This window comes from Mustela lutreola, chromosome 3, assembly GCF_030435805.1.
Source record: "Mustela lutreola isolate mMusLut2 chromosome 3, mMusLut2.pri, whole genome shotgun sequence".
NCBI lineage: Eukaryota > Metazoa > Chordata > Mammalia > Carnivora > Mustelidae > Mustela > Mustela lutreola.
In genome coordinates, this window is record NC_081292.1 from 129,113,820 (window position 1) to 129,140,396 (window position 26,577).

At 34.6% G+C, this 26,577-nt stretch overlaps 1 protein-coding gene across 4 annotated transcripts in view; it reads left to right on the plus strand.

The window, feature by feature from the left end:
- The window catches only part of EPC2 (enhancer of polycomb homolog 2), a 113,694-nt gene that overhangs the window by 80,858 nt on the left and 6,259 nt on the right, over window positions 1-26,577 (plus strand). For 3 of the 4 annotated variants that reach the window (XM_059166808.1, XM_059166811.1, XM_059166810.1), the window contains 8 exons: window positions 2,543-2,749; window positions 8,451-8,599; window positions 9,548-9,680; window positions 11,845-12,036; window positions 15,332-15,421; window positions 16,955-17,100; window positions 17,207-17,550; window positions 26,336-26,472. In XM_059166808.1, coding sequence (XP_059022791.1) covers window positions 2,543-2,749; window positions 8,451-8,599; window positions 9,548-9,680; window positions 11,845-12,036; window positions 15,332-15,421; window positions 16,955-17,100; window positions 17,207-17,550; window positions 26,336-26,472 — 1,398 coding nt within the window. The remainder of the gene's footprint in view (window positions 1-2,542; window positions 2,750-8,450; window positions 8,600-9,547; window positions 9,681-11,844; window positions 12,037-15,331; window positions 15,422-16,954; window positions 17,101-17,206; window positions 17,551-26,335; window positions 26,473-26,577) is intronic. The other variant, XM_059166809.1, reaches the window with a different exon arrangement.

The window sequence follows — 26,577 nt, forward strand, 5'->3', positions numbered from 1 at the left end:
TGTAACACAATGATAGACTGATAGTAGTTGATTATTGTTTATTGCTTTACTGACTATATTTTTAAAATACTGCTTTTTAATACATAGTTTATTCATTTATGTGTTATAAATATATTTCTTGAAATTGCTGAACCATGAATCTGTATGTAAACAAACTAAGTGATCCTTGTCCTCATGAAGCTAGTGGCAATCTAGAAGAAAAGTCCAGCTAGTGGAATAATTTTTATCTCATCTCCAAGCCCCCAAAGTAAGTAAATCAAATAACTCAGAGGTATCTTGGAAATAATAAGTTTTATCACTGACCTTTTTGTCAAGTAAATACTAGTTTTCACTGCTTTCTAGTAGAGAAAGTGCTAAATGGCAGAACTTTTTTCTTAAGATAGAAAAGTAATAATAGGATTCTGATTTTGTGGATTTTTAATTGTGTCCTAATAATTTGGGACTACTTTATCTAATCTACAACTAGTTCTTACTCACTCAAATTGATGCTACCAGCATGATGATAATAATGATACAAGTGATACTAATTGCCTTAGAATAACTAAAGATAATTTTAACAGAATGATTAAAACTCAGTTACTCAGTAAAATAAAAATTTACTGTATAGCAACATAAAAACATCAACAAACTGAAAAATAAGGTTAACATTGGAAAGAAATATCAGGATGTTTAATTGTAAACAGTGTATTGAATTCTTATTATCTAAGATATGAAGAGGGTACTTATCAACCAGGCAGAGGACCTTTGTAGAAGGAGCAAAAAGCACCAGAGAAGGAAATCTGAGGCAGAGTTTTAATCCCCTTACTTCTCCTGCAGGGAGAATAGGAAGCAGTGTTATCCTGATAGTATTATGTAAGAATCTCACTACTGCTCTATGGCTTGATAGGAAGAAACCTATCCTCCTCCCCACTCTAAAGTTAAAGTATGTTCTTGATATCATTAGTGAAGGTTTTTTTATCAGAAGCAGAATGACCAAACAGTTGAAGATGTGTAGCATATCACAGCATTGTTTCCCTTGGTTCCCAGAGCACACAAAAGCTCCCAGTAATGTTACGATCCTGTAAGCATGAGGTTGAATTTTATTAGATCCAGAAAGCTTGGTTCTTACTCTACCACTGGCACCATATAGACCTTGAACTATTCCAGAGAACTTCAGATAACAAAGGTGCCCGTTTAAAGTTGATGTTTGAAGTATTAGTTCTTTCAGTTTGATATCTTGTTCCAGGCTCTGGCCCACCACTTTAAAGACCCAAGTTACTCAGCCATTCAGATGAAATTAATATGACTTCACTGAGACATTGATTAAGCCAAACTGTGGGCACATAAAATTTTATTGCACTAAATGTAATCATTACATGAACTAGAATACTTGAGTTGTCATTGTCAGTATATTCTCTTCCTGTGGCCTGTCTTGGCAGTCAACTTATAATAAGAAACCAACTAATTAAGGGCGCCTGGATGGCTCAGTGGGTTAAAGCCTCTGCCTTCTGCTCAGGTCATGATCCCAGGGACCTGGGATGGAGAGCCCCGCATCGGGCTCTATGCTCGGCAGGGAGCCTGCTTCCTCCTCTCTCTCTCTGCCTGCCTCTCTGCCTACTTGTGATCTCTGCCAAATAAATAAATAAATAAATAAATCTTTAAAAAAAAAAAAAAAAACTCATTAGCCCTGATAATCACCATCATAGGACTGGAAGTCCAATGACCATTGCATTTATTCTGTGAAATTACACCAGTATGAGAAATCAGATTTATTTGTTGGGTCATGCTATCTTTAGTTGACTTCATAACAACCATCAGATCAATTCCTATATTGATCTTACAGTTTCAGAAAGAAAATTTTCCCCTTCATTTCCAAGGGGAAATGTTTTAGCAAAACATTTCTTAGGAGATACCTCAATTTGTTTTAAAAATGAATCTTCATCTCCAAAATGATAAAAGTGAAAAGATTGGCATGCCCTTCACTGAGGTTTTCCAGTCTTACAACTGGAGACTTAAAGCTCCCATTATCTTTATTTAGAGTTCACTGTAGATGGATGTGATTAACCCATAATTCATTCTGCTAAAGCTGATCAATCTATTGTATCTTCACCAGCAGTAAGGAAATAGATATGACCAAGCAAATTTTTCCAAACCCTTAGTTTGAGATACGTCAGCTTTATATATATATGCATTGATAAAGAAGTGGATCCCTAAAATACCAGTGTGACAGTTCCTAGAGGAACCATCCTAGGATCACTATTCCAGACATAACAACAGACTTAACTGAGGCATAAATCTTCTCAACTGTTGTTCATTTAGACTTCTTAAATATTATAAGTTCTGGTACTTAGTATCTCTCAGAGCAAAATACAGTTTTTTAGATAAATCTTTTTACCAATAAATCCTTCATAAAATTTCAAAATTGAATTGTGTTTTCTGCCATTATGATGTCTGATCATAATTGTTAGACTGATGACATTTTTTTCTATAGGTATATATAGCTTAACTTTGATTTCTCTTTTTCAAACCTTATGGATGACGACAATTTGTATTTTTCATTTAGCTTGTAACACTTCAGGAAGCAAAACTGCTGCTAAATGAAGATGATTACCTTATTAAAGCTGTGTATGACTACTGGGTAAGAAAACGTAAAAACTGCAGGGGGCCATCCCTCATTCCTCAGATAAAACAAGAGAAAAGAGACGGCTCTACCAACAATGACCCTTATGTTGCCTTTCGGAGGAGAACAGAGAAAATGCAAACTCGAAAGGTAATGTGCAAATTAGATTTAATTGAGTGTGCCTTAATAGTACTTAAGACCAGTTTTTTTTCTGCTAATAACTTCAATAATTTTGAATACCTTGAACATACAGGGGAGCTAATAACATTGTTAAACTTAACGTTAGAAATCCTGCTCTCTTCAGTAGCTTCATCGGTCAGCTTCTGTTGGTATAATACCCATGCCCTTTATAGGTCTATTTATACCGTTTCAGACTTGAAATTGAAGTAGTAAAAGGAATTATATATCTTTATGTACCTCAGAAATTTGAGTTCTTCGGTAAATTCTATACATACCCTCTTAGATAGCTTAAGAACTTAATATCTCCTTTGAAACCACATTCTAATTCTTGCAAATAAAAATGGACTTTACTGCCTCTACCTACTATGGGGTCATGAGATGTAGGGAAAGTTCATTTTCAAGCCTGTTCTGACAATAGTCAAAAGTAAGAGTGGAATGTTTTTCTTCTTTTCTGAGTTGTCCATTGTGGCAAATTTCAAATTGATGAACTTGTCCCCATCTGCCTTTCAGAAGCAGTATGAGCTGGAATTTTGAGAGAAAAAGGTCTCATGTTACGGAATGTTATGGTATAGAGGAACCTGTTAACTTCAGAGGGGGTATTCACTGTCTTCCATTTCTCATAATTAACAGTAAACACCATACATAGTAATACATTCTCTAACCCACAAAAAATTGGAACATATAAATGTAAAAGCCATGAGTAATTGTGATTTGGAGGCAAAGCATTTTCTGTGGATTCCAGTTTCTCCTAATATTAAAAGCTTGTCATTGTCAGTTGTTAATATAACAGCTGTGAAGCGTAACAGCTGCTAGGAATAGTGTATTTTAGGAGAAATTCTCTTACTGGTTAACAACCACTTTCTGTTAAGTCTTTCTTGGATTTCCCAAGTGTAGATGACATACCCTAACCCAGGCTAAGTTTTCAATTTGGCATTTCAGTTCTTAGCTAAGGAAATCTAAGATACTTTATGGAGATCTAACATCTTGCTTAGAAAAGACTAACATGAGGTAAGTTTATAAATATAGACAATTGAACATGAGGAAGGAGAGGTCTATCTGAACCATTAAAAAATCTGAACTACCATCTGCTTTTTTAAAAAAATGTAATTGGGGCACCTGGATGACTGAGTCGGTTAAGCATCTGCCCTCAGCTCAGGTCATGATCCTCAGGTCTTGGGATCAACCCCTATATCTCCCTGCTCAGCAGGGAGTCTGCTTCTCCCTCTGCCCCTGTCACCACTCCTGCTCATGCTTTTTCTCTCAGATAAATAAGTAGGATCTTTAAAAGCAATGTAATTGATTCAGCTGTATTGTAAAACATAGACTTTTAGCAATGTGTTTTGAAGGAAGAGTATCATTGGACTTCTTTTAATGAGTGGGTACTTAAAATTAGCAGTATTTATTGACATGTAAAGAATATTCTAAATATTTAAATTCGTTTAATTCTTAAATAGATTAAATCACTGTTTTCTAACTAGTGTATATTGAGAATTGCTAGACTGGGTTCATATGTTTAGGTGCTTCACCATTGTGAATAACTACTACCACTTTTTCCTGACACTAATTTCTACCCTTTCTTTTATCTGTTATTTTGACCTTCCTCTGTAGAGTGGTCCATTTTCTTTTCTGGTAGTCTTTTTATTCCTCTCTGTTTTCAGTTGTGGGACCCTTCATGCACACTAATACAGCTTAGAAATATTTATGTGTTTCAAAATGAGAACGTTGGGAAAGCAGTCAATAGTAGATACCCCTAGGTATTCAGAGGTGGGCAATGGGATATACAAAAATGAATACAGCTAACAATGGTTCTCTACTTTCGTTTCCACAAAATTGAAAACGTGTATATAGCTAGATATAAAGGTTCTTAAATAAAGGACTTCTGAAATATTTTCTTGGCAGTCTAGAATTTAATTTTAATTCACTAAACTAATATTTAATATGCGAGTGCTTAAGTACTTAAGGACATTCTTAAATGAGAAAGTCTTAAGGCACCAGCATGTCTGAAAGCACTGATTGGAAAGTCTTGAATCAGCATGTGTGTTTAATATGTTTAATCCCATAGATACAACTGTTAACAACTGCACTTTCTCTCCTCCTTCTGTGTGGCCCAGAATAAACAAGATAGATAGGAGAGGAAACTCAAGAGTAGTTGTTCTCAGTCTGGCTGCATGACAGTCTCCTGTGAATTACCCTTGGTTATAAAAATATCTGTAGTTAATTCTAAAGTGCAACAATTTAAAAGTGAAAAAGTGCAGCAGTTTGAGAACCACTTCCTAGAGATTTGGCAGTAGGTCAGAACTATAATATGTAACTGGGAACAAGGAGAGAAGAGTTGGTCCAGAGCAGGGACTGTTGTGACGACAGATAAAGAAAATGAGTGGATTTAAAAACAGGATTAGGGCCATCTGAAAAGCATGGAGAAAATGTCAGTATGAACTCACTGTTTTTATAGAGAAAGAGTCAGAAATAGATGTGGATCTGTGCATGTATATGTACCTATACATATTACAGGTGTTATTTCTTAAGTTCTGTTTGCTGAGAGGGTCTAGAAGCAATGATGCTGAGTAACAGTGAGCATGCCTACTATGTAGATCATTTCCATTTTCTTAGGAAAATAGTGTTTCCTGGTCGAGGGCTAGGAAAGTATAAGGATAAGCTTATCTGGCATTCTGCTATGCCAGAAAGTAAGACTGTTGATTGAAAATTAAGGAATGTTAGACCGATCTGAATGTTGGACGGCCTGAAGAGCCAGCTTGAAGGGGAACTCTACTAACCAGATGTGGGACAGTTCTAAGTGTCAGTATAAATACAGTAATGAATAACCCATAGAGTATAAGTAATCCATGAGTCCATACTGATATAAATAGATGGATGGACGGATGGACGAATGGATGGATGGATGATTGGTAAATGGATGGATTGATAGAAGGGAACACTTTCCCTTAACAGTAGAATTTTACCTTTGAGTGTCAGTGGAATGAGGAAGTTTGAAAATCGCCATTTGGCAACCATGATAGTAATAATAATCATAAAGTATTGGGAGGAAATTTGATGAGAAACAAGGTACATAATCTTTTAATTTAAAAAGGAAAAAACAGTTATTTGAAGAAAGCTGACAGACATCATCTTAAGTAAACAAAGTTACCATCAACAGTAAGGAGACAAATAAGTATCATTTAACTCCTGACATAGGAGAGGGATACAATACCACTTATGTGATAATCCTATTAAGAAAATATAACCTGAATTAAATTATGAAAAAACATCAAAGAAACCCAAATTGAGGAACAGCCCTACAAAAATGAGTGGTTACTATTTTTTAAAAATGTCAAGATCTTGGGATGCCTGGATGGCATGGGCAGTTAAGCAGCCACCTCTAGGCTTCAGCTCAGATTGTGATCTTAGGGTCGTGGGATGGAGCCTTGCGTCAGGCTCTGCACTCAGTGTGGAGTCTGCTTAAGACTCCTCCCCCCCACATAAATAAATAAATCTTTTTTAAAAATGTCAAGGTCATGATCACTGTAGAAAGACAAAGGAACTATTCCAAATCATAGGAAATTAAAGTGACATGACAACTAAGTACATTTGTAATCCTGAATCAGATCCTAGACCAAGAAAAAATTTGATGTTATGAGTGAATTTAATAATAAAAATTGTCCCGCTAATGTCCATCATAGCAACAATTATGTAGACATATTAAAAATGTATTTAGAATTATATTTGTTGTCAAAAAGGACATTAGTGGGATAATTAGTGAAATATGAATAAAGTCAATGTTAATTTCCTGATTTTGAAACTAGTATTGGTTATATAAGAGAGTATCACTGTTTCTGTAAAGTCCATATTAAAGTGCTTAGGGGGACGCCTGGGTGGCTCAGTTGGTTAAGCAGCTGCCTTCGGCTCAGGTCATGATCCCAGAGTCCTGGGATCGAGTCCCACATCGGGCTCCTTGCTCGGCAGGGAGCCTGCTTCTCCCTCTGCCTCTTCCTGCCTCTTTGTCTGCCTGTGCTCGCTCTCTCTCCCTCTGTCTCTGGCAAATAAATAAATAAAATCTTTAAAAAATAAAAAAATAAAGTGCTTAGGGATGAAGGGGCAGTGTATATTCATCTAGTCTCAAAAATTTTTTAAAATATGACTACTAATTTTACTTACTTGTGTGTGTGTGTGTGTGTGTGTGTGTGTGTGTGTGTATATGGGGTAGAATTTAGTGATTCATCGTTTATATATAACACCCAGTGGTCATTATATCAAGTCCTCTTCTTAATCCCCATCACCCAGTTATCCCATATCCCACCCACCTTCCCTCCAGGAACTCTCAGTTTGTTCTCTGAAGTTAAGAGTCTCTAATGGTTTGACTCTTTCTCTGTTATTTTTATTTTTCCTTCCCTTCCCCCATGTTCATCTATTTTGTTTCTTTAGTTTGACATATGAGTGAAATCATAGGGTATTTATCTTTCTCTTACTGAATAATTTCACTTAGCATAATACACTCTACTTCCATCCATGCCATTGCAAGTGGCAAGATTGCATTCTTTTTTATGGCTGAGTAATATTTCATTTTATATATGTATATATAGAAAAAGAGATAGGCACACACACACATCCATTATTCATTCATCAGTCTACAGACATGTGGGCTTTTTCCATATTTTGGCTATTGTGGATAGTGCTCTTACATTGAGGTACATGTTCCCCTTCAGATCACTATTTTTGTATCCCTTGGGTAAATACCTAGTACAGTTGCTGGGTCATAATGTCATATTGAGTTATTAACTCAAGGGTGGAAAGATTGTGTAAATGCAGTCTGTCTGGATACATAGAATAATAAGATACATAGAATAAGGTCTGTTTTTAAGCAAATAGTTCCATGCCTAATATAAATATTCTGTGGTTATTTGATTAAACAAAATATATTAACCGTAACTTTCATAGGCAGATAGATGCTGCTAATTACAACTGAGCCTTGTCTAATTACTAAGCAGGACTTTCACTCTGAGTTGTTAATTAAATCTTCTTAAGAAGAAGGAACTTCTTAACAATACTCTAAAATTCAGAGTTTTCACTTGGTTTTTGCCCTGCAATGAGAGGTGTTAATTACTTTGAAACATAATAATTACATTCCTTGAGATGCTTTATATCCGACTTACAGTTTTATATCTTGAGTTTCTGAGTGGTTTTGCTTGTCAAGGCAAGTGTTTATATTGTGGTATATTGAACCTTCCAGCCCACAATTACAGAACTGGATAGATGGATAGAGACCCATTTTGGCTATTTTTAGGTAACCTTGAGTTGACAGAACTGTTTCTCTCTGTCACTAGAAAATATATTGCATCAATTTGAATGGACTACATTTTCTGGTACACTAGGTTTTGTTTCAGGCAGACTTAAGATTTTGTTTACATTGGAATGATCCCTTCTGTTATTCCGTCTTTTCAACAATGGGCAACTTTTTTTTTTTTAAATATTTGAGAGCTATTTGCTTATACTTCTATTTTCAGAGTTAAATAGATAGGTTCTCTTATGTAGTTGCTGTTTAAGATTATTTTTTACATTTAACATTTTTAACATTTTGCTTTTATGGAACATATTTGGATCTCATAAGATTTTGTTGAATGAAAATGGAAATGTGGATAATTGGATTGTTTATTCTTCTAAAATTTATTTTCAATAGAATCGTAAGAATGATGAAGCCTCTTATGAAAAGATGTTGAAGTTGAGACGAGAGTTTAGTAGAGCCATAACAATTTTGGAAATGATTAAGAGAAGAGAGAAAACAAAACGAGAACTATTGCACTTAACCTTAGAAGTTGTGGAGAAAAGGTAACATTGCTACTGTTATATACTAATCAAAGCTTTAGCCAGATGTTGGGTAAAATATAACCAAACCATATGTTTTGTTTTGTTTTTTGTCTAGCTTTAAAACAATTGGAATAGATGCTCAAATTCTACATTTTTTGAAGAATTCATGTGTTACTATTTTTTAAAAAATACTAGATTATCAGTTTGGATTTCAAATTTGTGTGTAATACATATAGCTCCTCTAAGACACTTAATTTTTTTTTTCCCAGAATCCTTGAATTTTACTTAGAAAAGAACCTGGGGGTCATTTTGACCATTCTTTTTATTTAAGTTTCCTTTAAAATTTGAGGGAAATGAATGTTTAGATTATTTTATTTTGTTTCAGTGCATTTTAACAGTGTGTTCTCCATGGAGCACCTGGGTGGCTCAGGCATCCAGCTCTTAATTTCAGCTCAGGTCATAATCTCAGGATCCTGAGATCAAGCCCCCCTCAGCAGAGGACTCCATGTTCAACAGGGAGTCTGCTGGAGATTCTCTCTCTGCTTTTGCCTCTGTGCTCCCCCTTCCTGTGTGCACTCTATCTTTAGAATGGATAAATCTTTAAAAAAAAAAAAATGTGTCTCTAATATGATAGTCATTTTCCTATATAGTTAAATAAACTATATCAAACCTAACAGTTTTATGTTATTCCTGAGGTAAGCATTCTAAACATCATTTTCCAGTGTTTTAAAATATTAAATATGTGAGAAATTTGTCTTTTGTGTCCCTTCAGAGATTCCTTAGGTTTTTTGGTTGGTTGGTTTTTGCTAAATCCCAAATATGAGCTGCTTTATTCCTGTAAGTTTTCTCTTTTAAGAATAATCTGATTAATTTAATTCTATTTGATTAGTTGTGTTCCAGTTCATTGCAAGATCATTGTTTTTATTTTTAAACTATAAAACATTTCTTATATTTTGTTACCTTTCCAAGATATCATTTGGGAGACTATGGTGGTGAAATCCTTAATGAAGTGAAAATCAATAGATCAGACAAAGAGTTATATGCCACTCCAGCAACTCTTCATAATGGAAATCATCACAAAGTCCAAGAATGTAAAACTAAGGTGAATATCCTCTGGGGAGAAGCCCATATGGTAATATTGATCAGAGAATTACTGGTTTCATCAGTTGTCTTAGAATACTTTGGTTAAGGAAAACATAATTAACATGTGTTGTTTTTAGTATTTGCCAAGCACTTTCTCGGATTTTTACGTACAAATTAACTCATTAATCCTTACAGCAGCCCTTTGACACAGATTTTACCCTGGTATGACTTCTAGATCGTATAGCTGATAAGGGGCTGATTCAAGGTTTAGGTCCAGGTCTCATAACAAAAAAACCGTGTGCTTTTCACTATGCCATCTGCTTCCCTACAGAATATGGGTAAATTAAAGTCTACTTTTTATCACTAGCCTTAACAAATCCTGTGTTGGAGTGGCAGGCATCAAAATCTTAAGATTAAAGCTTTCTTCATTGAGACTATTGAAAGTTACTCTTACTTTCATCATCACTTCCAGAACCAGCATTTATCAACTGCTATCTAGTTGGAGTGATTTGAAGAAGTCCTATAACATTCAAATCCTGTTTTCTTCCTAATAGAAAGATCTAGACTCCGTGATTATTTTAGTCTCTCAGACTTTGAGGAATTTTATTTATTCAGGATTCATGTGGTACATTAATTATTCAATTGAGAAATAATAAAAATTAATAAAACTTTAAGGAGTTTAGTTTTAAATAAGAAAAAAATATTGACTTGAGTATTTAGATAGAGCTTTCTGTGTAGCAGGATTTAAAAAGCAACATAGGGTGTTTGTGGAAAATTCATCTTTTAAAAAATGTACACAATTCTTACTTTTCATGGGTTCATTCTTAAAGGTCAAAGAAGAATGTGGAGCAGGAAGACTCCTCCTTTTATTCAACTGATGTCAATTTAAACACCAAAGTTCTTTCTTATTCATCACAGGCATCTAGCCCACCTACCTGATTCTTTTTCAATCACACTTGCCTCTATAGCCAAAAATTTACCAGTGCAATTAATGTAATTTTCTAAGTTATTTTTTTTAATCCATTTTATATAAACTAATGCTTTTTTCAGGTATATGATAGGCATAGAATTTGAAATCTCAACCTGAAATTACTGACAGAATCAGCTTTTATTATGTATTGATTCCTATTTTAGATTATCTGTAAGAATAAACACTCCCCCTGTTTACTAGTGTTAGAGATATGGTTGCATCCATTGTTGCTCTACCTCATTATCGGAGATAACTGTATTTGCTTGGTCGCACATCCTACCTTAAAATATAGGCAGTTTCTAAGAGTTAGGACTTTTCTTTTGGATGTCATAGCTATATCCATTGTATGAGACTTAGCTATATCACTAAATAATTTACTATTTAAGCAGCACTTTCATTGTGTATACCATTTTTGACCCTGCAGTAGTTTTAACAAAAATGTGGACTACATGGAAAATGTAGAACTTCCTAAATATTTTTTCACTTTCATATTACTTGTACTTTGGTGCTTAGAATAATCATTTTCAAACTTTTTAAGTAGTGAATCCCTACTTATTAAATGGAATACTGTTATGTTAAAATGCATAGAAATAGAACTTCTCCACTGAGGAGTGGAGAGCAAGGGGGGTTAGAAACCTACCCCATCAGTCATTTTCTTGCCAGATGGCCTCTCAAGTGCTGTCACAGAATTCTGGGGTACTTGAGAACAGTTTGATTATTGTTCTGTGAAGGCAGCAATTATGCATTCTAAAAACGTAAACTTTTTTTTCTAGTTAATAAACTTATTTTTCCTCAAAAAAATTACTAGCTGCAGATTGGAAATAAGTGTAGAAATAAATTAATGAATTTATAATCTAATTCAAGTTATTTGAAAAATAAAGTTCATTTTAATACAGTGGATTTAAATAAAATTGAATTTAAGTACTTTTAAATGCTTGCATAATAATAAAGCAATTACTAAAAATCACTAACATCTTAGTTTAAGTATAAATAACAATATAAAAAATTAAGTACCATTACGATTTTTAATCACAACTTGCAAAAAGTAAAACATTTTTCAATTTATGATCACGTAATTTTTGCATACTAAAAACAGTAAATAAAATCACCTCCTGGGTAAAATGTATGTTTTTCAAAGAGCAGTATAGTTTTTCATGATTGCTAAAATGATTTTCATTTCTTCCTTTTGGGGGAAAAATCGTCATGTAAACAGCACCCTCATCATTTGTCTTTGAAAGAAGAGGCTTCTGATGTGGTTCGTCAAAAGAAGAAGTACCCAAAGAAGCCTAAAGCAGAGGCTTTGATAACATCTCAGCAACCCACTCCTGAGACATTGCCTGTGATCAATAAGAGTGATATTAAGCAATATGACTTTCACAGCTCAGATGAAGATGAATTTCCACAGGTGCTTGTTTTAAAACTATTTTAAAGACATTTCCTTTTAGTCTTTTATATTGCTATATTTTAAAACATGATTGACCTCTTAGTTTTGATTCTTATTTTCTTCACCTAATGTTATATAGCATATATACATTTTCCACATTATTTATGTGCCCACAGAAATGATATTTACTTTCCATTATTTTCTATCAGTTGGGTAGAATTTATTCTCTGTGGAGCATTTAGGTGGTTTTCAATTTTATCTTCTGTAAAAGTGAACATTACTATTCTTTCCCCCTATTTTAAAGTAGACTATTAGAGGGGCGCCTGGGTGGCTCAGTCATTAAGCGTCTGACTTCAGCTCAAGTTCATGATCCCTGAGTCCCACTCCCTCTGTTGTGTTCCCTCTCTCACTGTGTCTCTCTCTGTCAAAAAAATAAACAAAATCTTAAAAAAAAAAAACTATTAGAAATGGATTATCAATATTTTAAGATAGTTAATACCTAATTGTAAATATTCATCAATAATAATTCCCTTTTTAAATTTTTTAAATTTTTTTTTTTTAAGATTTTATTTATTTATTTGACAGAGATCATAAATAGGCAGAGAGGCAGGCAGAGCGAGAGAGGGGAAGCAGGCTCCCCGCTGAGCAGAGAGCCCGACATGGGGCTCGATCCCAGGACCCTGGGACCATGACCCGAGCCGAAGGCAGAGGCTTCAACCCACTGAGCCACCCAGGCGCCCCAATAATTCCCTTTTTTTAAAAACTATATTCCACCAGCATTTTATTTTATAACTTTGAATGTAAATTTTGCTGCTTTGTTTGGTGATAACCATTTAATTTTAGGGGCGCCTGGGTGGCTCAGTGGGTTAAGCCGCTGCCTTCGGCTCAGGTCATGATCTCAGGGTCCTGGGATCGAGTCCCACATCGGGCTCTCTGCTGAGAGCCTGCTTCCCTCTCTCTCTCTCTCTGCCTGCCTCTCCATCTACTTGTGATTTCTCTCTGTCAAATAAATAAATAAAATCTTAAAAAAAAAAAAAAAGAAAAATAATAGGGAGGGGCTCTAGGTAGGGGGAATAGCATATGAGTGAAAACATTGCTGCATACACAAAGGAGAAGAGAGTTGGAACAGAATGATGCTTGGAATAGTAGTCGGGTGGCAAATGGCTTCTACATTAAATATACTGGGACATTAAAGAATTTTAAATAAGAATATGACATGGTTTATTATATATCAGTAATAGCCTTATATTGGTAGTACTCAGAAGAGCTTACATAGTTTTGCTTTAGACACCCAGCCCTTTAAGAATGACACATGTGATATTATGACCTCTAGAAACTTTTCCTTTCTAGCTGTAATAAGTCCATCACGTTAATGGTAGGGCACACTCACATGCTAATCGTTCATTCCTCATGCATTTAAGGGACCTTTGTTTCTGTTCTGAATTCTTGTGTTTATTCACATCAGACCCAGCCATCAGACCCACATGAAAATTTCAAAATTTTGATTATATTTTGAAATTTTAGGTTCCTCTCTGTCCTTTTACTAGATCTTTTTAAAAACCCTCATTAATTTTATAATGATATCCTCTTGTTACTAAAAAGTATTTACCTACATAATTGGACATCATTCAGTGAGCAGCTATTTTAGGATGTAGCTTTTATAAAATCAGGATTTTATTTCTAAAAAGATCATTAAAATAATCATGTTTTCTTCTTTGCCCAGTAAACAAGGAAGAAAAGAATAGGAAGCCTTAAGAGAACAAACATTTTAGCTTAAGACTTACCCAACTGATTTGCAGCAGAGCAGAATTAAAAATCCTATCTTTTCTTAGTCACACTTCTGATTCTCCGAATATCAACTCTGTTTTCCTATGTCTCAGACCAAATTCTGGAATGCAGTCCTGGGGAATGGTGGTCGGGACAAAGGGGTGGTATGTTCTATGCAAAAAAATTTTAAGACTTTGTAACCCTTCCCTGTGTGTAGTTTAGAAGAGGTAGACAATATGCAAAGGAATCAAAATATAAAATTCACATTTAAGATTTCCTTTCAAATTTCAGGTTTGGGGCTTTTTAACCTGGGAAGAAGAATCAGCCCCAGCTTACTGTTTCTATGTCTCCCCCTTAGGGTTGGTGGAGGTATATTGGAACCTCAAACAAATGCCTTTCTCCCATGGATGACCCTGCTCAGTGGTAATTACCACAGTTTGGAAATAATGTGGAGACACATTTTTCCTCTCAAAATAGGAAGAGAGGGATTTGTGAGGTTCAAAATTTGCAAGTAAATATGGTTGAGCCAGCGTTGTCAGAAAAAGAGATGTACTCCAAAGTGAAATTACGAGACTGCTGAAACTTAAGTACCAAAACTTTTTTTTTTTATTTTAACCGTCATGGGTAGAAGTTTATCTAAACCATATTATTTCTCTGCTGTATCAGAGTATATTTGTATATCATTTAATCCATTTTTATGACATTTATAGAGTTTGTTCTAATGGATCAGTGTTGCCCAGGGGTCCACTCACATTATATAGGGATATTTAATCTAAGATCACAAGGTTCTAGGCAGAATACCTTTTAATTATATGATAGCTTTTTGGAAGTTTTTATTTTTTCTTTTGCTGTCAGGTTGTGGGCTTATCACTTCTCTCTGCAGCTAGTCTGCAAGAGGGAAGTCTCCTTTCCTCTTCTAATTTTCTGCTTCTGATCTGCCATGTTTAAAAAGTGATTTTACTAAACTGTGTGCTTGAAACTAATATTACACTTTATGTTAACTAACTGGAATTCAAATAAAAACTATTTTAAAAAGTGATTTTTTTTTTTAAATGAGTAGGGAAATAAGGAATTCTCTTTGAGAAAAAATATGTGACCTCTAATGTCTTTGAGGGGAGCACTATTCATAAGCCATTTTTTGCTTCCTAGTTTTTGGCTTTATTACAGAGAGAGAAAGTTACTGCATAAAAATACATCTACCTGTGGGTGAAGCATAACTGTCAAAAATAAAGTATGTATGGCCGCATATTATTTACAAAATATAAATGGAATATGTTAAAACTACTAATTCTTAGGTACTTACATGTTCAGAAGCAATTACATAATACCATGTTGACTTTCCTGCAAGAGCTAATCCATCCCAAGTAATCATGTTTAACCATAGAAAATCTGTGCTAGTCTTTATTTGGGAGAATTTACTGCCTGCTATATAAACTATAGGAGTGATTCACTGTTTGTGGTCAGATTCTGATTTTAGACCATTACAAAGATTGATCTGTTGTTGGCTTTTGAATTCCTAAATGGAATGTATCATGCCTCTTTTTTCTAGGTACCATCCCCTGTATCAGAACCTGAAGAAGAAAATGATCCCGATGGTCCCTGTGCTTTCAGGAGGCGAGCAGGATGCCAGTATTACGCTGTAAGAACTTTGTTTTTATAGTGTTTTTGTGGACTGGAATTAATAGGTAACTCTTGTCAAGGTAATTTTAGTCTTAATGTGAAAACGGGAAGTCCATCAGCATTTTTTTTTTTTACTGTCCCCTATACACATACCAGTAAAAGATGCTCAGAGGTACTGAGTCCTTTCAGAAGATGTTGAAAATATCAGAATTCTTTACTTGGAAATTAATAATTTAAAATTCCAAATTTTAGAGATTTAGTTTTACTTTAGGCTTTAATTGTAGCTTCATTTAAAAGATTTATTTATTTATTGGAAAGAGAAAGTGTATGTGTGCCCCTCTGGGCAGTCAGGGAGGGGCAAAGGGAGAAAGAATCCTGAAGCAGACTCCCTGCTACTCAGCAGGGAGCCCGATGAGGGCCTTGATCCCATGACCCTAAGATCATGACCTGAGCCAAAATCAAGAGTTGGCCACTTAACCAACTGAGCCACGCAGATGCCCCCAAATTTTGATTGTTGCTGCTTATTAAAATTTATTTTAGGCAAGTCCATCTTGTGCATATATACCAAGTAAGGATTAAACATAAAAGAATCATTTTTAGACTTTCCTCATAGCAATATCTTATATAATAATTCTATTCAAACATGTTGACACACTTAGAAATTGCTAGTAAGTCAAGTTTTGGTACAGCATTATGTCAGGAATGACCCTCACTCCCAAATGCTCAGGTTTTCAGATAAGGTATAGCTAATTATAGAGTTACACAGATAGCTTTCAGATATGACTTGCAGAGACCATTTGTCTTGGTTTATTTATGTTAACATCTACACTTCCAGTCTTTCAGAGTGTGTGCATATGTGTGTTTAGTGTAGAAGAGGTAGAAAGTTATTTGCAAGTTACACTAATGAGAGAGTGAGAAAATTATTATTAAAAGGTAGAGAAATGTTAAGGCCCAGAAAAATAAAGAAGTATCAGCCTGACCCATACATGCTTAAAGTACAATTTTGGTTAAAAAAAAATTTCCTTCTGACTTCTCTCAATAGGAAACCTATGAATTACAAACTTTACTATCTCTACTTTTTTTTTTTTTTTTTTTTAATTTTATTTATTTGACGGACAGAGATCCCAAGTAGGCAGAGAGGCAGGCAGAGAGAGAGAGGTTGGGGGGGGCAGGCTCCCTGCTGAGCAGAGAGCCCCCTGTGGGGACTCTGAGATCATGACCTGAGTGGAAGGCAGAGTCTTAACCCTCTGAGCCACCCCATATCTCTACTTTTCTACATAGATATTAAATGCATATTTTTCTTTAAAGACATATTTCTTCTAAAAAATATTCTACCCTAAAATATTAAATTCATTTTGAGTGATTTTGGTGAGTGAACTTTTCATTCAGTTTTATAAAATTTTATCTTGTTAATGTCACTTAAACCCTAATTTTACAGTTTCATAACTAAATTTTAATTGATCTGCTAATGCTGTACTTTATTTTTAGCATGATTTGACTTCTCTTCATTTCAGAGTTACTTCGTGAGTTTTAATTTTTTTTTCCTTTTCAGCCTCGTTTAGACCAAGCTAACCACTCATTTGAAAATTCAGAATTGGCAGATTTGGATAAGTTGAGATACAGGCATTGCCTTACAACACTCACAGTCCCAAGAAGATGTATAGGATTTGCAAGGAGGCGAATTGGCAGAGGTGGAAGGTAAACTATTTGTTTTGGCCTGGTTTTTTTTTGTAAGCTGGAAGGGAAGATACAGAGAAAATGTTAAATTCTTCCAGATAATATTTGGTTTTATATTGTTTTTCAGGGTCATTATGGACCGAATATCCACAGAACATGACCCAGTCCTGAAACAGATAGACCCTGAAATGCTGAATGGTTTTTCAAGCTCTTCCCAAACTATAGACTTTTCTTCTAATCTCACTCGGACCAATGCTTCCAGTAAACATTGTGAAAATAGACTGTCCCTTTCTGAAATACTAAGCAATATCAGATCATGTCGACTACAGTGTTTCCAGCCAAGGCTACTAAATTTACAGGACAGTGATAGTGAAGAATGTACCTCAAGAAAATCAGGGCAGACTGTGAACAATAAAAGAGTTTCTGCAGCATCTGTAGCTTTATTGAACACCAGCAAGAATGGCATATCAGGTAAGCTCTCATTTTGTTAAAATATATCCTGCTCTTTTTTTCTCCTTAATTTTCATTATCCACTAAAGTGCCAAGTGCTCAGGATAAATTTTGAAGGTTTATTTTCATAATCCCACTGAAGAAAGGAATTTTTTATCTTAACCTACTACAGTTTTTTTTCCCAGCCTAAGAAGCTAAACTCTATTACTGTGCTTCACATTTTAAACAATGTCGTAAAACCCTGACTTATATTTTGAGCATGTGTGCCTGGTATGGTAAATGTGTAGGCAGAATGCATAGAAGTTCCCTATAGGCAAAAGGGTTATAAGCTGCTGCCAGATTTTCGTAGCCATAGTGTGCACTTGTTAAAGAAAGTTTCCCTTTTTTGTATACTAGCTTTGCTCAAATGTAGGCATTGCTCCTAGGAGTACCACTGAATTCTTTGTTTCTGAAAAATGATTTTTTTAAGAAGCTCCCCATGAATAGTTATAATTTTATTTGATAGCTTACCTCTGATCAGAGAGAAATCACAAGTAGGCAGAGGCAGGCAGAGAGAGAGAGGAGGAAGCAGGCTCCCCACTGAGCAGAGAGCCTGACGTGGGGCTTGATTCCATGACCCTGGGATCATGACCTGAACTGAAGGCAGAGGCCTTAACCCACTGAGCCACCCAGGCACCCGCGTTTTAGTTTTTAAATTTGGTCTCAGTCATGTTCAGTCTTTTTCTGTTACTGGACTGCTTATTTTTAAACTTGACCTAGACATTTATCTGTTTAAAGATTATAATAGAAAATTGAATTTGTTGAGTGATTAGAGGTTTACATGTTGTTCCTCCAAATTAGTTACTTTTCTCTAAGCAAACTTAGGCAAGGAAAATGGTATCCCGTTATATAAAGTTTCATTGATCTGTGAAGTTTAATGAGGTTTTGAAGCTGAAATAGATAAATACCAAATATGATTTGTGGTGGTAAGCTTCTTAGAAATCTAAAGGTAATAGGAAGTTGACGAATATTAGGTCAGATTATTTTTTTCTGCCAGCCCCATGACAGTGTTCAAATTATTTAACTGAACCAGAATTCCTGTACCAAAAATTACTCAAAATAATTTTTGCCAAAAAGGGAGTTTAAAAATATCTCAATACAGGCATTTATAATTAGATTTGATAGTAGATTGAGTTTCTTCTCTAACAGTGTGTACCATACCAAAAAACGATTTTACTTTTCATCTCAACATGAGTATGACCAGATATTTGCAGCTTTCTATTGTACATTCCCAGTAAACTCCAGAAGGATTTGACTTGACTCTTCCTCAGAAAATATGTATAGGTTGTGTATGTTATTGTATCATCATTACTCTATCTGTATAGATTCAGAATATAACTTACTGAAACTTAAATAATTCCATAATAATTGGCTCTAGAATTTTATGACACTGTCATAATACATCAGCATAATATAAGCATTAAAAGTACCTTAGGTACGCATGCACCTTTCAGGTAACTTAAGTGACAAATATGTGATGTTAACTTCATAGTAAATTTTTTTAATTTTTGCCTTTCCCCTACCATTAAAAAAAAATAGTCTTTTTGGTCTGTATAATATTTTCTGTCTTAATTTTTTAGTATTCTCAACACAGTACCATTTCCTTCTTGACAAATTTCAAGACTTATGCAAAAACTAAGCTGCATTAGAATCAGTGTCTGTTTTTTTGCTTTGTTTTGTTTTAAAGATTTTATTTACTTATTTGACAGAGAGCACAATGTGGGAGTGCAGGCAAAGAGGGAAGCAGGCTCCCTGCTGAACGAGGAGCCCAATGTAGTACTCAATCCCAGGACTCCGGGATCATGACCTGAGCCGAAGGTCGCCTAACCTACTGAGCCACTCAGGCACCCCTAGAATTAGTTTTTAAATAGAAATTTTCAGGTATATATTTAGTTCTGTTGCTAGAGTAAAGGAAGTTTGTTTGAAGTTTTCCTTCTTAGCTGTGATCCTCTAGTAGTTATTGAGGCCACAAGTTTATATATATATATGCATTTGTTTTGAAACACTAGACACAGGTACATAAATGCATGATGGCACAGCATTTTCTAAACAATTGAGAAGCCATAACAGTTTTAAGTACCCATTTGTACCAGTTCTGTTCATTACATAGTCCTTTCAGTTCTGGTTAGGTGATTTAAGTGGATTCCACTACAGTTCAGTAAATACTGATAGAATTCCTTCATCAACTTAAAGAGAAGGATGTAGGAGTTTTTAGAAAGTTGGTAATTTTATGTTTGATGGACATAGACGAAAGAATTGAACACTCGTCTGTTTTTTATTTCTTTTAATTCTTTTCATCTTTAGGCCTTTATTAATACTGTTGCCCTCTGCATATTCTTGGTGGACTTGGTCATGAGAGAGTGTTGGTCTTTAAGAGTAAAAAGACTAACACAGGACCATATATTTACCTTACAGAGTGTATCACTGAGCTAGACAGATTACAAGAACTGAATTTTCTGTTTCACAGGTGGGAAATCGCAACAAATAAAGTGTTTAATCAGAAATAGAAATCTCGGGACGCCTGGGTGGCTCAGTTGGTTGGACGACTGCCTTCGGCTCAGGTCATGATCCTGGAGTCCCGGGATCGCGTCCCACATCGGGCTCCCAGCTCCATGGGGAGTCTGCTTCTCTCTGACCTTCTCCTCGCTCATGCTCTCTCTCACTGTCTCTCAAATAAATAAATAAAATCTTTGAAAAAAAAAAAAAAAAAAAGAAATAGAAATCTCATACCCTTATCAGTAATATTTATATCACAGGTTTTTTAGTTCTTAAAAAAACTTGAAGGTTAGTGGCAAAGAATTTTATTTTGTTAATAACCCAGTTAATAACCCAGTTAATATTTCCTAAATATATTCTGATTGTTATTTGTTATTTGTGATATCATAAAGGACTTAAAACAAATTGAAATGTATGTCCTAGGTATTAAAAGAACTAAAACTGAAGACTCCATTTTAAAGCAAAGACAAATGTCTTACTATTAATAAAGATCTGTTTTCTTAGCTGAAAAAGTCTTCTCAATAGCAGGACAGAAAGGAAAGATAGATTGTGCTGAACATGGCAAGTGAGTAACCAAGGAAAACTAATTTCACACATAATTATTTGAAATTATTAATATACAAAGCACTATGTTAAGTGTTTGAGAGTTGTAGTTTTACAAGACAATAATCCTTTAAAGGAGCTTACAGCACATGGCAAGTATTACATTCTTTATATAATAGATGATAAAGTTTTTAGTCATTTGAAACTGCAGTATTTAACTATTCATTTGAGAGATTGTTCTTAAATCCAAAACTAAGAAAATGGACTGCATATCTTAAAGTAGTTTTGCCTGGGGCACCTGGCAGTTTCAGTTGGTATAAAATGTGACTCTTGATCTCAGGGTTGTGAGTTCAAGCCCAATGTTGGGTGTAGAGACTACTTTTGAATGAATGAAAGAATCTTTATTGTTTCAGACTTGAAGAGCTGGATTAACTTACATTTAACCTTGGTTTTGACTAACACATGGATGCAGTGAGCATTTTTTCCCTCCCATTTGTCTTCATATATTGAATAGATATTAGTACCCTTTTGACCAGCTGCAAATATTTTAACATTACCAATTTGTAAGAACATCAGTACTATGGACAGTTTTCCAGGAGAAATTCTTGATTTTAAAATTTTTGTCCGGTTCTTTTTCATTCTTAAATTGTTACGAAATGTTTGCAAGTGTAAAAGTCTTTGAATAGGTAAAACTACATTTTCACAACTAGCCAAGGTACTTCACAAGGTTTCGTTTTTAACTTATGGTTGCTTCCAAAGGCATGAGAAATAGGTTCAGATTTCAGGAATTAAAAGATTTTAGTTACACTGCTCAAGGAAATAATACTAAAATTTCAGTTGTAACTATTTAGGTTGGGTATCAGAAGTTAAAATGGGTCTTTAAAGATTTTATTTTATTTTTTAAGCAATCTCTACACCCAATGTGGGACTCAAACCTATAACCCTCAGATCAGGAATCACACACTCTACCAACTGAGCCAATCAGATGCCCCTTAAATGGGTCTTTATTTTCTTTATTCTTACATTTGATTTGTTCCTCATTCTTCATCCCCTCACCCCTGACCGTACCTCCCATCTTCCTTCATTGTACCCTCACAGTTTTGCAGTCTGTTCATTAGTTTGCCTTTAACTGTGAGAGTTACATTATAAAGATGTGTGTAGTCCTAGACAAATAATGTCAACTTTGAAGGATTGAAAGATTTATCCTCACAGTAGCTCTGATGGTTTATGTGAACTTTCACTTTCGCTAGAACTACAAGGTTTAAAATAGGTCTCTCTTCCTCACCCCCGTCAGCCCCAGATCTCTCTTTTAAAACAAAAGTACATATAGTCAACATTGCTTCAATAAAGCATATATTAAGACTTTTGTAACAAAGACCTACCCTGTAGATGAAGAAATACTGCATAATAGTATATTCATTTTGACTTTTAGATAACCTTTACTGCCATATTAGATGTTCTTCATTAAACTATGAAAACATGATCTAGGCTAGTGTTTAAAAAAATCCGCATCTTCCCAAGAATACACACTTTATTAGCCCACTTAGAGAAACACTGCATTAAAAATAATTTTTAAAAGGCACACAAACACAAAAATCATATGTTCATGTTCTGTTGTGAGATGATCATCCAGAAGATCCAGAATGTGTTTCCTTTAGATTTTTCTTCTGCTAGCAAATACTCAGGAAGACTTCTCACATAAGAATACTTCTGTGGGCCCAAGTTTAAGAAACAGTGATCTTGGACTTTAGAATTATTAAACCAGTGTAAAATATAGTGGAGATACCTTGAGTATATTTTTGATGGATCACTGTCAGAATATTGGAGGGAAAGCTAATAAGGGGTCAGCCTAGCAGATCACCATACAGAAACCACATACCTGAAAAGTGAAAGATGAAATGAGAATGCCTAGGACTTTTGAAAACAAAATCAACATTCCAAGGATGGTGACAGATATTCTAAGAAAAAATACATAGATTCATCTAGTGAGCAAAGCAAATGATAAATCTAAGATGAGTAATGAGCCAGATACCAAAAATTTAAAAAAAAAAAAAAAAAAAACAGAAAGCTTAGGGGCTTTAGTGAAAAACAGACTATTGGTTATATACACAAAATATTTAGAAATGCAAGTACACCACTGATGTGTATAGAATGATATATTTGCATATATAAGGAGGAAAGTTATATAATATGTATAACTATCTTTCAGCATGTATTAACCATAGAGATTTGGAAAACTTCCTACTCCAATAAAAGGACACTTCCCATCTTTCTAGATTAATGAAATACTGCTCCCTTCACAAAACAGATTTGTGGTTACTTTTAAACTGGCAGGACTTGTAGGGATGGAGTAGCTTAGATTTATGACCAGCATAAATTTCAGTTTTAATCTAGTAATTTACGAGCAATTAGTGGAAAGAACTTGGCTTGGCCCTAAGCAATAGAAGCAAATAGGTTTTTTGTTGTTCTTCATTCCCAGTTCTGTTTTTTCCGCTATAACCCCCTCCCCCCGCCCAAGGCTAGTCTCCCTTATTGTCTATCTCATCGCTAAACAGATTTCTTCACACTGTAACTGCGACCTTTCCCAGCATGTTTTAATGTTCGCCTTTTGATGACTGCAAGTCAGTGTACAAAATAAATTTCTTGTGAAAGTATCTGAGTAATTTATGAAAGGAAGAATAATCAGTAGAGATGGTGCTTTCAGTCAAACCACCCACCAAGTCTACCTACCATTAAGGCAGCCGTAACAATGAAAATTCAGTATGGTGCCTGTGCCATTAAAATCGTATATTTCTTACCACTTTCCATCCACCCTAACAAAATGAAAGGATTTTTTGTATGTGTTCTAATTCTGTGCCACAGTTATTAATTGCTCTTTTTGTCTAAAGAGTTGAAATAATACTGAACAATGTTCCAGAAGATTCTGAATGAGGAACATCAGCTTGTTTTCAAGCCCAAAACTTGATAGTAAAGAATTAGATGTAAAAAATGAATGTAACATGCTAAGCTTAAGGAGAAAAAAAAATGTCATTTTTTTCAAGTATAATCTTAGAATTAAATTGAGTTTATATCAGTGATTCTCAACCAGTAATGGGATCAGGGATGAAATTTTTGGCATTAGAGTTAGCCTAGGTTTATAAAGGTTAGGAAACACTGATCATGAATTTGAATAATTTGAATTGAGTCTTTTTGAAATTTTAATGAGTTTTCTATGAGGAAAAGGATGGGGTTCCTGAGCAGATTTATGGTCTCAACAGAAAAGGGCAATAAGTAGACATATCCTCTCTTCCCCAAAAGAGACAGCCTTTTTAATATATATGTAAATGATCATCCATTCATAAAAACCAAGTAGAACACCTATAGTTGGCAGTACTTTGCTAGTCATAGACTACTGGCACAGGCACCTATAGTTGGCAGTACTTTGCTAGTCATAGACTACCAAGTAATATATATATATTTTTTAACTAAAAAGTGCTTTTTGTTCTTTGTACTAGTTTAGGTTCATAGTTACTCTGAATTAGTGAGATTTCTGTGTCATGATTTTCTGAATTAAAAGATTTTGAAGAAGAAGATTCTCAGTGTTCTCTCTCTGTGTTTTGAAATAGCCTTAAACGTATATTCACTTAATTTGGTTTGTTCCTCACATTATCACTGTAACCTCCCATCTTTCACCACAACAAAAAAACTCAGCTCTAGGTGAACATAATGCTGAGGGAGTAGACGGTGCTAACACCAGATTCCAAGTCCATTTCATTTGAATTGGCACACTGTACACCTAAGACTTAAACAGATTTATTTGGGTTTAACTTAAGATTTTTCCTTTCTGCCTTTTATCTAATAAACTATTTTTCATCTCTTTCCCAAGGTTTTCAAACAGCTGGAAATTCATGAATACTTCACATTTTCATTTGATTTTGAAGATTGTAAATTTAGAATTAAAAATACTTTTTTCATTTAAAAATAGAACACTTGCAGTGAATTTAACATGTGCAGACAAAGAAAACATTTGATTTTGTTGGTAATTCAGTAAGATAACTAATGTGTACTTCAAAAACACAGGTAATATTAAAATTTTGGAGTGAGCACTTTCACAGCCCCAGGTCTTTTAATCTCCTAAAAATAAAATTGCTATCTAAGAACTATTTTTCCTTCATAGTCCAATACAAATTTTAATGATAATATTGCAGAACAGAAATGAAATCCTGTCTAATGCTTTGTCCATCTCTGGGACCTAACTCCCATTTCATAGAAAATAGACTATTATTCATAACATATATTATACCATCACATTTTTTAAAGTTTCTCATTTGTAATTGTACCAAATGGAAAACTTGGGGGTAGGGGGGTAGTTAAGTAACTTCGGTTGAGGGTGTAGTCTTCTAGCTAAACCCCTTTAGGTCCTGTTGATTTGATTGCTCAATTGCATTTAAAGGTTGACTCATTAGTTGGTATTTTTGATGTATTTTTTCTTTCCAACACCACCACAGGACTTTATCACCAGAACATTTATAGTTTATTTTGCCCTATATTCACTTAACTCTTAATGTAGCAGTCTGCATCATCATGGATAGTAAATACTTGCTGATTCAAAGAAATAGTTGGGAGAGAGGAAAGAAAGCAATGAAAAATAGAGGAAAATTATCTAGTAGTAGATGTATTCTGATGGGACTTAGAATTTCTTGGTTTTGATAATGTACTAACTTCTCTGGAAATAGCTTTGGGTCCTCAACTCAGTTCATCAGTGATCTACTTGAAAACCAGTGAATGAAAATGTAGAAAAATGTTGCCTGTTACAACTTTTTCTTAGCTAATCTTAAATGAAAGTTTTAGATGTCTTTTTTTTTTTTTTAAGATTTTATTTATTTATTTGACAGACGGAGATCGCAAATAGGCAGAGAGGCAGGCAGAGACGGGGGAGGGGGGGGACGGGCTCCCCGCTGAGCAGAGATCCTGATGTGGGGATCGATCCCAGGACCCTGGGATCATGACCTGAGCCGAAGGCAGAGGCTTTAACACACTGAGCTACCCAGGCACCCCTTAGATGTCTTATTTTTACTTGAAATCTAACTTTCATTAACACTGTATGACATTATATCGGAGGATGCATTCTACCTTTAATTTTCTGAATAATTCTCTGATTTCTAGCCCATATTTATATTTGGGTTTATCTTAAGATTTTTATTTTTATATTTTAGGTTTAACTTAAGACTTACTTTAGCAAAAGATCTATATTGGCTTAAAACGAATGATTATACTAGGTGAACATCTTTGTCCTCTACTCTGATTTGTAATCAGAGAAAATGCCCTAAATGGAAACCAGCAATAAGGATTGTTTACAGTCTTGCAGATGGTCCTGCTTTCTTACTAAGGCCATCACTTAGTCATTATAATTGTTTGCATTAATAAATGAAAGTTTTTCTCATTATATAGTTACCAAGATATAGTGAACTAAGCGTGATCTCAAAGACACGAAGTCTGAATAAATGGTTAGAATCTTCATGTTAGAACTATGTTACACAGTAAATACATATAGGAACTTTTTTAGCATGTGACATTAGAAGATTGTGGATGTAAGCATAAACCAGTTTTGCTTTTTATTGGGTTTTTGCAGATGTATGATTTACAGTTGCTTTTCATCTTGCACAATCATTTTATATTGTATTCTGCTTGTGTTGTTAAGAAAGTACTTTAAAACATACTTATTTCTGAAATGAATGTCCTTTACCAGTAACAGGGGGTATCACAGAAGAGCAGTTTCAGACACATCAACAGCAATTAGTTCAAATGCAAAGGCAGCAGCTTGCTCAGCTTCAGCAGAAACAGCAATCTCAGCATTCCTCACAACAGACACATCCAAAAGCACAGGTAAACTTGTCTTTCAGTCATGGTTGTATTTTTTTTTTTCCTCCCCTTTCATAATTACATAATTTTGTTCAATTTTAGTCAGTTCACAGAGGATAATCTTGATAG